This window comes from Phodopus roborovskii, unplaced genomic scaffold (genome assembly GCF_943737965.1).
Source record: "Phodopus roborovskii unplaced genomic scaffold, PHOROB, whole genome shotgun sequence".
Taxonomy (NCBI): domain Eukaryota; kingdom Metazoa; phylum Chordata; class Mammalia; order Rodentia; family Cricetidae; genus Phodopus; species Phodopus roborovskii.
In genome coordinates, this window is record NW_026126433.1 from 17,980,495 (window position 1) to 17,997,454 (window position 16,960).

The 16,960-nt window shown below is 35.8% G+C and overlaps 1 protein-coding gene across 1 annotated transcript; it reads right to left on the bottom strand.

Moving 5' to 3' along the window:
* Positions 1-274: 274 nt before the first annotated feature.
* On the bottom strand, positions 275-1,439 carry LOC127223389 (UAP56-interacting factor-like). Its single transcript, XM_051185934.1, has one exon. The coding sequence runs from the start codon at positions 1,351-1,353 to the stop codon at positions 493-495; it is 861 nt and encodes a 286-aa protein (XP_051041891.1). The 5' UTR covers positions 1,354-1,439; the 3' UTR covers positions 275-492.
* Between the last annotated feature and the right edge of the window lie 15,521 nt (positions 1,440-16,960).

The following is a 16,960-nucleotide window of genomic DNA, read 5'->3' on the forward strand; positions in this document are numbered from 1 at the left end:
TAACTGAAAAACAAGACAAGTTCTAAGTATTTCCATAAATCTTAAACGCCAAAACTGAAATTCTCCTACAGTTTAAAAAATATCACTAATGACAAAAAGGCAACTGTATTTGGTACCTCAGCACATTAATGATTAGTGACAGAAACACAGGGGTGTACTCTTATGGACAAAAGTGATAAGATCCTAAATACCACACTCATGAAAAATAATCAATTTCTATCTTTCTGTCTTCCTTCTGCTTCATGCGGAATCTAAGAAGTCAATAAAGAATTGCTTTGTTTGGGCCAACCATGAAATCTTTAAGAACAGATAGGTATATTCCCTGTTATTCTTTCAGGGCATTATTTATACATTAAAAAAAAAACCTTCAAAAATAAAGTTATTTAGGCTTGTGAATATTCTGAAGTAAAGTTTCTTGAACTTCTCTGACGAACTCTTCAAGCAATTCGACTTTTCAAACAGTCATCACTTAAGAGTTCCTTGGCCATAGATCTAGCCCACAGTTACAAAGCGGCTTCCTCCCTTGTTGAATGTGAGAGTGGCTCTTTGTTCTTTCAGTATCCCAAATCGTTCATTCAAAGTCATCGCTGTATGTTTTCCCACACTATTTATGTCAAACTGTAGAGGAACATCTTTAGGAACTTTCTTAACATCAGACTGCTCTCTTTTTGTCAAGAATGAGGGCACAGCAGTACGAGCTAATCGTGGTTTCTGAGGTACAGGACACTGTACTGCTCCAGGGTTGTCAATGGATACAGTCAAAATTCCTCCATTTGTGGTGGAAGTACACCATTGACGAGTTCTCTTTGCTACCATATCATCTAGCAGTTGTTCTGTGTTCAACTGGGCCTGAACCTTCAGGCCTCTTCTGAAAAGAAAAGTTGCCTGACGAGTATCTTTCTGATGACTTAGTTTATTTCCACTCCTGGTAAAGTTAGCTGGAATGTTATTTTTTCTGTTTAACTGGTTAGGTCTCTTGAGGACTGCAACTGGTTTCCTTTGTATTTCATTTTGCCTCAGAAGGCTTGTCTTCCTTTTTAACGCTGGAAAATATCGCTCTATATTCTTGTCACTTAGAGGTGGACGAATCATAGGACTAATTCCTTTTCGAATTCCAGTTGCTTTCCTAGCTGCAAGGCCAGTGATAACTCCATAAAGACGTCTCTTTCCAGGCAATATTCTTCCTCTACGGCTCACACTAGTTTTACCAAAACCAGAATTCTGCTGGATTCCCCACCGTACTCTCATCCTGAATTGCCGGGTACCACTTTGCTGAAGTCTTCTATTTAGTCTTGGAAAATTTTGCTTCTTTCCTTCCTTTCTATTCAGTTTGATAATATCATCCAGGGACATATCGATTTTGTCAAGGTTCTCATTGCTGCGGGCTTTCGGCGGCGGCGGCGGGGTCGCCGTGGCTCCCACCTACCGGGTGCTGAACCGGTTCAGTCAGCCGGGAAGGCCAGAGTTGCAGGCCTGCCGCCTCCCACTCACGCACGCAGACTAGCTCTACTCATTGATTTTTAAGTTACCTTTCCAAAATTTCATGGAGATTATAGTCAAATTTATCATAAACTCAACAATGCAATTAAATCATGTTCACTGAATTGCTGTGTTTTCTTATTTTATTTTATTTTAACTTAGTGTGTTTATACTTTGTTTTGGTTTCTTTTCCTGTTGTGGTAAGCTACCTCAAAAAAAAAATTAGGGGAGCAGTTTTATTTAACTCACAGTTCAAAGTTACTATGTTACAATCCAGCATGGCCTGGCAATCAAGGCATTAGTTATTTAAAGGAGTTTGTCACATTGCATTGCATCCACTGTGAAAAGCAAAGCACAATGGATTAATGAATTCATACGTGTGCTCATCTTCCTTTCTTCTCTTTCAAGTCAGTACTGTGTGTTCCCTTACCAGGGAAATGGCATCACCTACAGAGTCTGGGACTTCTTACCTCAATGGAAATAATAACTCAAAGATAATCTCAAAAGGCCCCATCTAAAGCTCATCTAAATGTTGTCATTGAACATTATCATAGTAGTTAGTATTTTAAAGTTATCATTATTCTGTGTTTGTGATGGATGTGTTGTAGTGCACATATGTAAGTCAGAGGACAACTTGTGGTTTCAGTTCTTTCTGTCCACATTCAGGAGAACTGAGCTGCAGTTCTACTTGTATGGAAAGTGTGTTTATCCACTGAAACATTTCGCTGACACCAACTCATTATATTATATGTTAAAATATAACCTTGTTAAATTAAATGTTTCAGTTTTAGATGAACGCTTGGAGGATGCTGAAAGCATTTATTTGTTATGCTTATGAGATACAACATCTTTCAATCCCAAGATTCACTCACTATGCACATTCTCACAAATGATTTGTTGGCTGGTTTTCAGAATTGTAAGTGTTCAGCAACAATAGAGTAAGATCAAAATTAGATGAGCAAATAAATAGCATGTTAACTTCCTTTTATGTTTTTGAAAATACACTTGTTCAAAATTTTGCATTAATTTACAGCTTCATATAACTTGATCATATTAATATTTCATTCTTAGTGGAATTTACACTCATTTTCTAAGCAGTGGTTTCTAATTTTCTAAGCAGCATTTGATCTTTGCTTTTAAAATTTTTATTCATTATCTGAGATCCTGAGGATATAACCATAGCAGGCAATTACTGAATCAGAGACAGAAATTTCTTAAAGGAAAACTTATTGAGAGACTAAAGAGATATCTCAGCTTTTAGAAGCTGTCTCTGTTCTTCCAAAAGACATGAGTTTGGTTCCTGTACATCAACTGGGTGGCTTATAACAACCTGTAACTTTAGCTCTAGGAGATCCAACATTGTCTTCTGGACCCCAAATGTGGGAACTGACTGACTTACATATCCCATATATAAAGACAAACATGCAGAATATATAATTTTCCTTATAGTGTAATATCCACACTACAAGAAAGAAGTTATACAAACTATAGCAAGTGAACATTAACCAGTGGCTAGAAAAGAAAGAACAGCCATTACCTTAAACCAAGGAGATTCCTGGTAGTCTCCTCTGTCCTCTTGGGAACACATAAAATATTGCCAAAACATCATTACAAATAGTCTGATAACACAGAATAAATAGTTGGAAATCTGTATATTTTATCTACTCGGAATCTTTTAATAGTGTAACCCAAGTTAGATTAATGATAAGTGCAATAAATGGCCCAAGAGATGGCTATAGTTTTATTTTTTTCTGGACATAAAATAAAGTTTAGGCATAAGTTGTGGTGCTAGTAACTTAAACAGAAATCACCTCCTTAAAAAATCCTAATAAAATTAATATTAGTTGTCATTCCTTTGTGAATTATCATAGGAAAATATACGAATGTACATTTTATAGAACTTTTGAAGTTTCACTTTTGAAACTATGAGACACAGAAATACATTTCTGCTTGTACTCTATTGTTTCCCCATAACATATGAAATCAAAAATTAATTGCTAGGGGAATACTTTTCTTTTAAAATTATTGTTCATTCTTGAGAATTTTATAAATGTACACAGTAAATTGTGACTGATCCCCACTCTAGTCACCACCCCAATTCTCCTCAGTTTTTCTCTGAACATTTACCCTTATGAGTTCATCCATTTTTTAAATTTTTTTTGATAAAAGAATAAGTCCAGTTAGTGCTATCCCTTTATGCATGGGTTTGAAACCATCTACTGGAGCATGGGGAGCCTATTGTAAACACCTTCTAGAAAAGACTGCATAAATTTCTTTACAATATAAGCCAAGTAAATACTCCAGATAAAGATTATGACTCAACAGTCTACCAAGAAGGAAGCTTAGCTGAAAGAGTGTTTCAAATAAAATTGATGGTCTGATCATGGTATTATTAAGGAAGAGAAGGATAAAAATAGATACAAGGAGAATCAAGATGGAGGATCTACATGGTAGTATGCCGGGCTCTGTCTCCAGTAAGATCACCTGGAAATACTTAGATTAAAAGAAATGGGTTAATATTTACTACAAAGCTAGCCGATAAGAAACTAGTAACTGGCCTACAGCTTTATATCTAATACAGCATCTTTGTTTGTTATTTGGGGCTGGCATGGCTGTGGGACCAGAGCGGCAGAGAAACCTACTCATACCATAATTGCTCTGCAATGTGGCTAATAAGAACTTCCACTTAAAACTTAAGAAAAGCTTAAGAAAGGGTTTTATAAATAAAAGGACAAAGACAAGCAAGACTTCTTTGTAACAGCATTTTTCTCAGTTTGAATCTGTTTTGCTTGAGACAAGCAGAGATTTGTGCAGCTCCTTTAAGGGAGATTTCCTGATTCAGCACAAGTGGCAAAAACCAAAATTTTTTTAAAGAGTTCTGCTAACAATGTAATGGTGTGTATGAGAGCTGGCAATGGCAGTGACCATGTCTCCAAGCTGGCAACATGCTGCTGGATGGCAGCATAGACCAAAGCAGTGAACACAGCTCTCAGTTCTGGAGGTAAAAGTATCCACCACCATCTTTGATAGACAGTAGCTAATAAAGCTGTGGCTTTCCTTTTAGCAATGTTGTTTACCAGATAAAAGACTAGTGGCCAGAAAAGATAAAAATTTACAGTAAAGACTGATTCAGATTAAGAAAAACCTCTAAAGGCTTACAGTGTGTTTTAAAATATATGTAGGCTTGGGAGACAAAAAGAAACAGGATAAAATGGTTTAAAAAAGAATAATAAAAAGACAAAGTGTAGCTGGGTGTGGTAGCACAAGCCTTTAATTCCAACACTCAGGAGACAGAAGCAAGCAGATCTCTGTTATTTTAAAGTAAACCTGTTATACAGAGATAATTCTAGGGCAGATAAAAGTTACACAAAGAACCCTGTTTCAAAAAAAAAAAAAAAAAAAAAAAAAAAAAAAAAAAAAAAAAAGAAAAAAAAGAAAAAGAAAAAATAGCATTAGAAGAAATAGAGTAATAAAAAAGCCACGTAAAGATGGAAAGCACAGAGAGAATCTAGATACTGTATGGTATTATATTGTCTTTGTATTGTTTGACTGTTGAGGAAATAACAATTGTTAAAAGAAATACTGCTGGATTAATTCAATTTATATATTTTAAAAATGCATTGACTTAAAAATTTAAGTCTAGGGACAGGTTACACAAAAATCAACAACATAGACAAACCATTATTCAAACTAACTAAGCAGCAGAGAAATAGCATGTAAATTAACAAATGCAGAAATGAAAAGGGGGACATAACAATGGACACAGCGAAAATCCAAACAATTTTCATGTCCTCTTTGAAAACCTGTACTCCATAAAATTTGAAAATTCAAAGGAAATGAAATAATTTCTGGATAACTATCATTTATCAAAATAAAATCAAGAACAGACAAACAACTTAAATAGACATATAACCCCTCACAAAATAGAAGCAGTAATCAAAAGCCTTCCAACTAAAAAATGCCCTGGGTCAGATGGCTTCAGTGCAGAATTCTACCAGAAATTCAAGAAAAAGTTAATACCAATACACCTCAAATTGTTCCATACAATAGAAACAGAAGGTTCATTTCCAATTTTTTTTTATGAGACCACAATCACTTTGATATCCAAGCCACACAAAGATACAAATAAGAATGAAAACTATAGACCAATATCCCTGATGAACATTCATGTAAAAATACTCAATAAAATACTAGCAAACTGAATCCAAGAATACATTAGTGAATCATCTACCATGACCAAGTACACTTCATCCTGGGTTGCAGGGATGGTTTAACATACAAAAATCAATCAATGTGATCCACCATATTAAACTGAAAATGAAAAACCATATGGTCATCTCCCTAGATGCTGAAAAAGCCTTCGACTAAATTCAACACCCTTTCATGAAATATGTTTTGGAGAGATCAGGGATAACAGGAACATACCTAAACATAGTAAAAGCAATATACAGTAAATCAGTAGCCAATATCAAACGGAATGCATAGAAGGCTAAGACAATTCCTGTTAAATAAGGAATGAGAAAAGGCTGCCTTCTTTCTCAATATATCTTGAACATTGTTCTTCAAGTTGTAGCTAAGTCAATAAGACAAAAAAAAAAAAAAAAAAAAAAGATCAAGGGGATCCAAATTGGAAAGGAAGAATTCAAACTGTCTCTATTAGCAGATGATATAATAGTTTACATAACTTACACAAAACCTCCACCAGGGAACTGCTACAGTTGATAAACACCATCAGCCAACTAGCAGGATACAAGATCAACTCAAAAAGATCAGTAGCCCTACTTTATTCAGACAACAAAGGGGCTGAGAAAGAAATCAAAGAAATATCACCCTTTACAATAGCAACAAACAACTTTATGTGGAAAAACAAAAGACCCAGGATAGCGCAACCAAACCTGTTCAACAAAAGAACTCCAGGAGACATCACCATCCATGACTTAAGCCCTACTACAGAACTATAGTTCTGAAAACAGACTGGTATTGCCACAAAAATGGACAAGTAGACCAATGGAATTAAATTAAAAATCCTGATATTAACCAACACACCTAAGAACACCCGTTTTTCAACAAAACAGCTAAAGGCATACAATGGGGGTTGGAAAGCATCTTCAACAAATGGTGTTGGCACAATTGGATGATGGTGTGTAGAAGACTAAAGATAGACTCATGTCAATCACCATGCACAAAACTCAAGTCCAAATGGATCAATGACATCAACATAAATCCAGCCACACTGACCATCTTAGAAGGAATAGTGGGAGGTACCCTTGAGCAAATTTGTATATGAGACTGCTTCCTGAACATAACTCCAGGGGCACAGACACTGAGATCAACAATTAATAAATGGGACCTCCTTAAATTTAAGAGATTGTGTAAGGCAAAGGTCCCAGTTGACAAACACCAAACAGAAGCCCACAGACTGGGAAAATATTTTCACCAATCTTACATCTGACAAAGGGCTGATCTCCAAAATATAGAAAAAAACTCAAGAAACTAGTCAACAAAACACAACATAACCCTATTAAAAATGGGGCACAAAATTGAAGAGAGAATTCTCAATAGAGGATATCAAAAAGGCTGAAAGAGACATAAGAAAATGCTCAACATTTTTAGCTATCAGGAGAATGCAAATCAAAATAAATTTAAGATACCATCTTACTCCTGCCAGATTGAATAAAATTAGAAACATCAATGACAGCTTGTATTCGAGAGAATGTGGAGAAAGGGAAACACTCCTCCACTGCGTGTGGGAGTGCAAACTTTTACAGGCATTTTGGAGATTAGTATGGCACTTACTCAGGAAATGGAAATCAGTCTACCACAGGAGTTGACAATCTTTCTCTTGGGCATTTACCCAAATGATCTAGATATATGCAACAAAGACATGTGTTCAACTGTGTTCATAGCAGCATTATTTGTAATGGCAAGAACCTGGAGGCAATCTAGATGCCCCTCAACTGAAGAATGGATAAAGAAAATGTGGCACATCTACACAATGGAATACTACTCTATGGAAAATAAAACAATGGAATCTTGAAATTTGCAGGCAAGTGGATTGAACTTTACGATACCATTCTGAATGAAGTAACTCAGTCACAAAAATAAGAACATGGTATGTTCTTGCACATATATGGCTTTTAGACCTAGAACAATGGATCACCAGCTTATAATTCACACTGCCAATAGAACTAGTATACATGGTAGATTCTAAGATATTCATATGTTTCCTCACTGAAGGTGGAAGGGACAAGTTCTCCAGTGCACATGGGGAGTAGGCAGGGTAGTGAGTGGAGAGGGGACTAGGAGAAAGAGAAAGGTAGGAGAGGAAAGCACGTGCGACTAGGGAGATTGAGTTTGGGAAGGAATAGAAGACAGAAAAAAGAGAGAGAGAAGGAGAGAGAGAGAGAAAGAGAGAACATAAAAGAGGGAGCCATTATAGGATTGAAGAGAAAACTGAATGTAAAGAATTGTCTAGATACCTACAAGGCTGACTCCAACTAACAATTTGAGCAACAGCGAAAAAGCTCTTCCCTGATAATGAGATCAATGACTAACTTATCTACGATCATGGAGCCTTCATCTAGTACCTGTTGGAAACAGAAGCAAACACCTAAAACTAAACACTGAGATGAACTAGAATCCAGATGCAGAGAGGGAGGACAAGACCATGCTGCAGAAACACATGGAGATAGTGGACCTAAACAAGGAGGAGCTAACGTGCCCCCAGATTGATAGCTGTGAATCCAGCATGGGACTGACTCAGACCCCCTGAACATGGGGCTCTGTTAGAAGGCTTGTGCAGTCTATGGGAGTTCAGACAGAGGAACCAGGATGAATTCCTGGTGCACAAAAGGAATTTGTGTGAACATCCTTCATGGAGAGATACTGCCTTAACCTAGAGACAGGAGAGAAGTCCTATTCCCTACTTCAAATGATTTAACAGATTTAGATGACCAATCCTGGATGGCATTACACAATATGTGGAGTAGTGTGTGATGGGATGGCAGGGTGGTTGAGGTACATGTGAGGGGGGAAGAAAGGGAAAGAAAGAAGATGGGAAGGAATGAGAGAGGAAGGCAGAGAGAAGGAACTGGGATCGATATGAAAAAAGAAAATAAATAAGTAAATTTAAATTGAAATCCACCATGTTGCTCATTTAATGTGTCTCTATGAAGGAAAAATACAAGATATGGTGCAGAAGAGGAAATATTGTACACATGTCTGAGAGTAGAATGATCTCCAATGTTTAATAAATCTTTAAAGAGTTATAATTAGATTAGCATCACAATATTTGAACAGACATTTCATTAAAAAGAACTTCATAAATGTCCATGGAGCCATAATTTTTTTCTTTTTATATATATTCACTATTTTTTCTTATGATACATATCAATCCCAGTTCCCTCTCACTCCCCACTCCCATCACATCCCATCCCCCCTCACACAAACAGGAAGAGTGTTGCCTTCCAGGAGGAATCATCAAAATCTGTCAAGTAATTTGAAGCAGGGTCTAGGTCCTTCCTCTTGCCTGTAGGGTAATGGAGTATCCCTTCATGGGGAATTTGCTCCCAAAGTCTGTTTTTGCACCAGGGATACATCCTGGTTCCACTGAAAGAGGTTTCTTAGACTGCTCAGGTCTTCTAACCAAGACCCACAATCAGGGGGTCTGAGTCAGTATAATGCTGGTTTCAAAGGTATCAGTCTGTGGGTTCATGAGCTCCCCATTGTACAGGTCAGCTGTCTCTGTGGTTTCTGTAGCCTGGTCTTGACCCCTTTTCTTATCACTCCTCTCTCTCTGAAACTGGATTCCAGGAGTTGGGCTCAGTTTTTAGTTGTGGGTGTCTGCCTATGTTCTTATAAGATACTAAATGAAGGCTCTATGATGGTATATAAGTTAGTCATCAACTCACAATTAGGGAAGGGCATTTAGGTAGTATTTGCACTGTTGCTCAGACTGTTAGGTAGGGATCATCTATGAAGTTCTCTGGACATTTGTCTAGAGTCAGATATCTCTTCAAACCTACAATGGCTTCCTCGCTTATAGTATCTCTTATTTTGCTCTTATCTATTCAACCCCCGACTCAATCATTTTGATCCCACATGTTCTCCTCTCCTCCTCTTCTCTTTCTCCTAATACCCTCTCCACTCACTGCTCTCCCACTCCCGATATACTCAGGAGACCTTGTTTCTTTCCCTTTCTGTGAGGGAGTTTGTATGAATCTCTTAGGTTCATCCTTGTATCCTAGTTTCTCTGGTGGTGTGTATTATAGGTTGGTGATCCTTTGTTCTATGTAAAATCCATATATGAGTGAGTGCATACCATGTTCATCCTCTTGTACTGGGTTACCTCATTCAGGATAGTTTCTTCTAGTTCCATCCATTTGCCTACAAATTTCAAGATTCCATTGCTTACCCCCCCACTGAGTAGTATGTCATTGTGTAAATGGGTACCACAGATTTACAACATGAGTTTCAGAGATAGCACATGGGCACATACTGATACTGCATCTAAACCACGGAAGACTTAGGGAATATTCACATATATATTTAATTTCCTTAATAGAAAAATCTATATAATTTATATATATATATATATATATATATATATATATATGTGTGTGTGTGTGTGTGTGTGTATACACATTTTTTTTAAGTTTTGGATTCTATAATATGTTAGCTAATGAGACAAAGAATTAGAGTGATTTCCTTTTTTTATTTACTGTTAATTGATTATGATGAATCACCAATCATTTTCAGGTTTTTATTGTATTTTTGCATATATATATATATATATACTTTTATTTTTAAAACCATACTTTATTTTATGCATTGCAATACAATTATATATTTGATGACTATTCTAAGTATATAGTAACATTCCAATCAGTATCTAAAAAAGGCAAAATATCCTACAAATAATACAATTTAAAGAAAACTAAATAATATTTATAGATATTTATTCAAGAATACATACAACAGGCAGATTATGAAAAGGTGTTTTGTACAGTTAATCATTAGAAAACTGTAACTCAAAATTTCAATATCACCTCACACCTTTTATAGTCTTTTATCATAAAAAAATGAAAGGTATAGGGATCTTTGATTGTGAACACTGGAGAAAAGAGGAGACCTGCCATATTGTTGGAAAAGGGAAATAGTATCTTCACTATGGAACTAAATATACAAGTCCCACTAAAAAACAGAACCATGATTATTAGAGAGTAGATGAATCCCTCTTCAGCTTGTATTGTAAGAGAAAATTAATCAGCACCCTAATCACTTCTTTTGCTCTAACATTATTTATAATAACTAGGACATAAAAAGCTTAAGTGTCTGTTGACAAGTGAATGCATAAAGAAATTGCAGTATAATAGATTCAATAGAATAGGATCTTATTCCACTTTTAAAATTTTGTCGTGAGAAAGAACATGAATTAAGGAGGATATGCTATTCTAAAAGAAAAGAGCTCTTTGTTTGTGTTTTGGAAATCAGCCCTCTGTCAGTTGTGGGGATGGTGAATAAATTTTCCCATTCTATGAGCTGCCATTTTCTCTTGTTTACTATGACTATTCTCTTATAGAAACTTCTCCATGTCAGGAGGTCCCATTTATTAATTGTCAATCTCAGTGTCTATGCTATTGGTATTATGTTCGGGAAGCATTCTCTGTACCAATTGTTTCAAGGGTACCTTCCACTTTCTCTTCTAAGAGGTTCAGTGTGGATGGCTTTATGTTGAGGGCTTTGATCCATTTGAACTTGAGTTTTGTGCATGGTGATAGACATGAATCTACCTGCAGTCTTCTACACACCAGCATTAAGTTATGCCAGCACCATTTCTTGAAGATGTTTTCCTTTTGACATTGGATAATTTCAGCTTCTTTATCCAAAATCAGGTGTTTGTAGGTGTGTGGATTACTATCAAGGTTTTAAATTCCATTCCATTGGTCTACATGTCTATTTTTTGTGCCAATACCTACCTGTTTTCAGGATGATGGCACTATAATAGAGTTTAAGTCAGGGATGGGGATGCCTCCAGAATTTCCTTTATTGAACAGGGTTGTTTTGGCTATCCTGTGTCTTTTGTTTTTCCATATAAAGTGGAGGATTGTTCTTTCAAGGTCTGTGAAGAATTGTAATGGGATTTTGATGGGGATTGCATTGAATCTGTAGATAGATTTTGGCAAGATTGACATTTTTACTGTTTATCCTACCTATCCAATGGCATGAGAGATCTTTCCATGTTCTGATACCTTCTTTAATTTCTTTCTTTAAAGATTCAAAGTTATTATTATGTAGGTTTTTCACTTGTTTGGTTAGCATTACCCCAAGATACTTTATGTTGTTTGTGGCAATTATAAAGGGTGATGTTTCTCTGATATCTTTCTCAGCAACTTTATCATCTGTATATATTAAGGCTACAGATTTTTTCTGAATTAACCTTGCATCCTGCCACTTTTCTGAAGGTGTTTATCAGCTGTAGGAATTATCAGGTAGAGATTTTTGAGTCACTTATGTAGAGTATCATATTACCTGCAAATAGTGACAGTTTGATTTCTTATTTTTTTTCCAATTTGTATCCCCTTGATCTCTTTTTCTTCTCTTATTGCTCTAGCTAGAAATTCAAGTACAATATGAAAGAGATATGGAGAGAATGGGCAGCCATATCTTGTTCTTGATTTTAGAGGAATTATGTTGAGTGTCTCTCCATTTAAGTTGATGTGGGTTGTTGGTTTGTTGTATATTACCTTTATTCAAGAAACTAGCTCATAAAACACTAAATAATTCAATTAAAAAGTGGAATACAGAACTAAGTAGAAAATTATCCATGGAGGAATCTAAAATGGCTGAAAGGCATTTAAGAAAGTGGTCAACATCCTTAGCCATCAGGGAAATGCAAACCAAAGCAATTCTGAGATAACATCTTACTCCTGTCAAAATCACTAAAATCAAAAACACCAAAGACTCTTTATGCTGAAGAGGATGTGGAGAGAGGGGCACACTCCTCCAAAACTGGTGGGAGTGCAAACTCATACAACCACTTTGGAAATCACTATGGCAATTCCTCAGGAAAATGGAAATTAGGCTACCTCAAGACCCACTAATTCCACTCCTAGGCACATACCCAAAAGATGTACATTCGTACAACAAGAACACCTGTTCAATTATGTTCATAGCAGCATTATTTATAGTAGCATGAAACTGGAAGTAACCTAGATGCTCCTCAACTGAAGAATGGATGGAGAAAATGTGGTACATTTACAGAATCAAGTATTATTCACTGGAAAAAGACAGTGGAAAACTGAAATTCAAAGGGTAATTTATGGAACTGGAAGAAATCATCCTGAGTCTGGTAACCCATTCACTAAAGATGAACATGGTATGTACTCACTCATATACAGATTTTAGACATAAAACAAAAGATCACCAGCCTACAATTGAAACTGCCCGCAATGCAGGAAACAAGGAGGACCCTAAGAAAGACATATGGTACCCTGAAGAAGAAGGAAGGGACAAGATCTTCTGAGCAAATTGGGAGCTTAGAGGGAGGGGAGAGGGAGTTAGGAGAAAGAGAAGTGGAGAAGAGGAGGGGAAATGTAGGCATGAAGGAAAAGCTTCATTGAGACAGGGAAAGAAGAGAGAACAATAAAAGAGATACCATAATAGTAGAAACCATTTGAGATTTAAGGAGAAATCTAGCAGTAGGGAAATTTCCAGAGATCTATAAGGATGAACCCAACTAAACATCTAAGGAATAGTGAAGGGGCTTACTTTAATGACCTTCTATGATAATGAGATTGACGACTACCATGTATGCTATCTTAGAGCCTTCAATTAGTAGCTAATGGACACAGAAGCAAAGACCCATAGCTAAACACTAGCTGAACTCCTAGAGTCCAGTTACAGAGAGGGAGGAGTGATGAGCAAAGGGGTCAAAACCAGGCTGGAGAAACCCACAAAATCAGCTGACCTGAATAAGCGGGAGCTCATGCACTGAGTCTGATAGCTGGGAATCCAGCATAGAACCAACCCAGACCCTGTGAATGTTGGTGTTAGTTAGAAGGACTGGGCATTCGATGGAGCCTCCACTAATGGATCAATATTTATTCCTACTATTCGAATGGACTTTGGGAGCCCATCCCACATATACACATGCAGCAGGGCCTAGGCCCTGCTCTAAGTGATATGAAAGACTTTAAAGACTTCCCATGGAAGGCCTCACCCTTCCTGTGGAACAGAAAGGGAATGGGCTAGGGATTGGTGGAGGTGATAGGGGAGGATGGGAGGGTGAGGGAACTGGGATTGACATGTGAAACAACTTTGTTTCCAATTTAAATTAAACAAAAAATGAAAAGAGCCTAACAATTAATGACAAATATGGTCTGGCATCCTTTATATGTATAATCTAAAAATAGCCCTAAACATTAAAATTGGGGTTAAAATATTAGATAATATAAGAGAGACTGAGAAAGTGAAGAGGATGAAGTTGAAGGTACAGACCAAAAGACATACACTTGTACTTGTGCAGTACAAACAGTCTATAGATCAACATCACAACATGACTACAGTTAATATTATTGTATGTTTAAATGTTTCTTAGAATGGGTTTCAATAATTCTTCATCTCAACATAGATAACTATGCTAAGAATTTTATGTATAGTATGTAATAACATCATGGCAGTAATTATTTTAAATAACTTCAATGCAAACAAGAAATATTAATGACAAAAAATAAAATGTAGCATAAAATGAAAATAAAAGATCCTTGTCTCAGAGTATTTATTTAAATTAAGCCCTTCCTTAAGGGCAGCAACAACAACAGATAGGTTAGAATTCCATGTTGTTGATTTTAACTTATGCAAACTTCTACTGGCATGTCAAAAATACACTCTCATTTTTGACAGCAATGATTTTTGACTTGATCATCCCTCACTTCTGTCCATTGATTTATATGAACGGACTTTTTATATCAATTTTATTTCTTCAAAGAAAGATAATTTTAGTTTAACTATTCATTAGTTTTTCACTGGTTTCCTAATTTGGAAGCTTAGGTGATGAATTTTTAGTGTTCCTCAATATTCTTTATGTGGACATTCCACATTCCTCTTCCTGTTTAAGAATACAGTCTCAGGTTATATAATTTTAATTATTTTCTTGTTTTACTGTTATACTATTGTTTCCAAGGTGATTCCGCTCATACTGTGTTTGATCTTAACTAATTTTTTTCAAGATTTAATTTTATGTATATGGGTATTTGTCTGAATCTATGTTTCTTTACCACATTCATGTATTTTGCTCCTAGACATCAGAAAATAGCCCTGGAAGAGACAAATAGTCATGAGCTGCCCCATGGTTGCTAGAATTCAAATCAGCATCATCTGCAAAAGTAACAATTCTCTTAAGGGCCAGGTCACTCTGCAACACACAAAATCATTTGTTTAGTCATTCACAAAAGTACTCACCAGATCAAAGCTAATTATATGCAAAGTTTTAGTGACTTCTACAATATTACCTTATTTTATGTTGCCACTAAAAGTGTACAAGATTTCTAATTCATACAGGTCTTAGTCAATCACACTTATATGTGTTAGTAGCTATTTTAATGGACTTGCAAACTTAAATTTCATTGTGTTTTGATTTGTATTTTTCCTGGTGACTAATGAGGTGAAACATGTTTGCACATATTTACTATTCATTATTTTCTCTGCCTCTTTTGGATAAATGGCTAATGGGGTCTTTTGTTCTTTTTATTTTACTTTGAAAAGAAAACACCACTTTTTTGCCCTGGCTGACCTGGAACTCACTGTGAAGCACTGTCTGACCAGGAACGCACATTGTATATCAGGCGGATTTGAAATTTTAGTGATCCTATCTATGTCTGATTCTAAGTAGTGGAATTGTTAGCACTCCTTTCTTTTCCAATGTATACACATACACAATTAAAGGTACACACACACACACACACACACACACACACACACACACACACACACTAATAATAGTACACTAATAGTAGGAACTATTCCATGACAAATGTATAAAAAATAACTATTCCCAAACCTCTTCCACTGCATATAATCAATCTAAAACTATGGTTTGATTTTTTCAGAATTTACCCATAGGGAAATTAAGAACCAGACAGAATCATTTAATGGCTTTCCCTTGCCAAAGTTATTGCTAATGACAGGGCTCAAGATGAGGCATTTCAAAAGCAACTGCTAGATTTTGACTCTTTCATTATAATGATTATGGGCATTTGCTGAGGAAATGTGTGTGGGTATTGCTTTGTTGACATGTGTAGAACTTTATCAAGAGATTATAGTTTATACACTTTTAGTGACAGGTGAGGTATTTGATTCTAAGTATTCCTAGTCTCACAGCCCTTTACTCACTATGGATTCTTTATTTAAGTCACTCCTTTCCATTGCTTTCTCTATTTGACAACCACTTCAGTTCTGTAGAAAAGGGTGGAGAATGCTTTCTCTTTTATCACTGAAAACTGCTTCAGCTGCTGCCAATAGTGAGAAGCATCTATAAGAAAACATAGCAAGAAACAAGCAAACATCCATTATCATTCCTCCCATTTCCATGTCATTATATCTCTTTTGGCATGACCAATATCACAGAAATTAAGATCATTGCTTCATTATTACAAAATGTGATATATCAGTGTACATGTAACTATGCCTTGCATTTTACACATTGTCAGCAAATCTTCAGGTATATTTCCTCTTTCATTTTATAGTGTATATAAATTATCTATAAATTTTCTTCTCAATTATCATATATTTTCATCTAAAATTATTACATTATGATAACTGTGTCTGATACGATATTTTTATTTTATGTTGCCACATTTCTTTGTTGTGTATACCTTGTTTGTTTCATCTAGTTTATCCTTCTCACCTGTTTAGTCTCATTGCTTAACTACTATTGTATTTTTAAATTCTTACTAATAGTGTTTATCATATAATTCTGAGTAATAATGCAATTATAAAACAATTATAACTTAACTTATTGAAGACTTGGATATTTTTGTCTAATATCTATGCCATGGAAACACAAAGTACAGTGAATACAAATTTATGGTTTATTTGCTAGCTGCAGAGATTACAAATCTGTGTCATCCACAAATGTATCAGAAAGATTCCATTATTTCATCCACTTTTCATCCTCATTCTGATGTGAAACTTCTTGCAAGACAGCTTCTGTTTTTAAAAGTTCTGTACACATGGGAGTATGTAAAATGTTTTGTGTGTTTTACTCCTTTGATAAACAGTTCTCTTGAGATTCATCTACAAACATGAACTTGTGAGCTCTACCAGATCATTCATTTTACATTAAGATACAATATCTCACTGAGTTGATACAGCACAATATATTTATGGCCACCAGTATTGGTAACAACCTGGGTCATTTCTAGGATGTGATGTTTTGAATAATATTCCCTTGAACTTCTACTGGCTGGCTTTGATGTGGCAT

Excerpts from the sequence above, each read along its gene's own strand:
- LOC127223389 (XM_051185934.1), bottom strand. The coding sequence starts at position 1,353 with ATGTCCCTGGATGATATTATCAAACTGAATAGAAAGGAAGGAAAGAAG.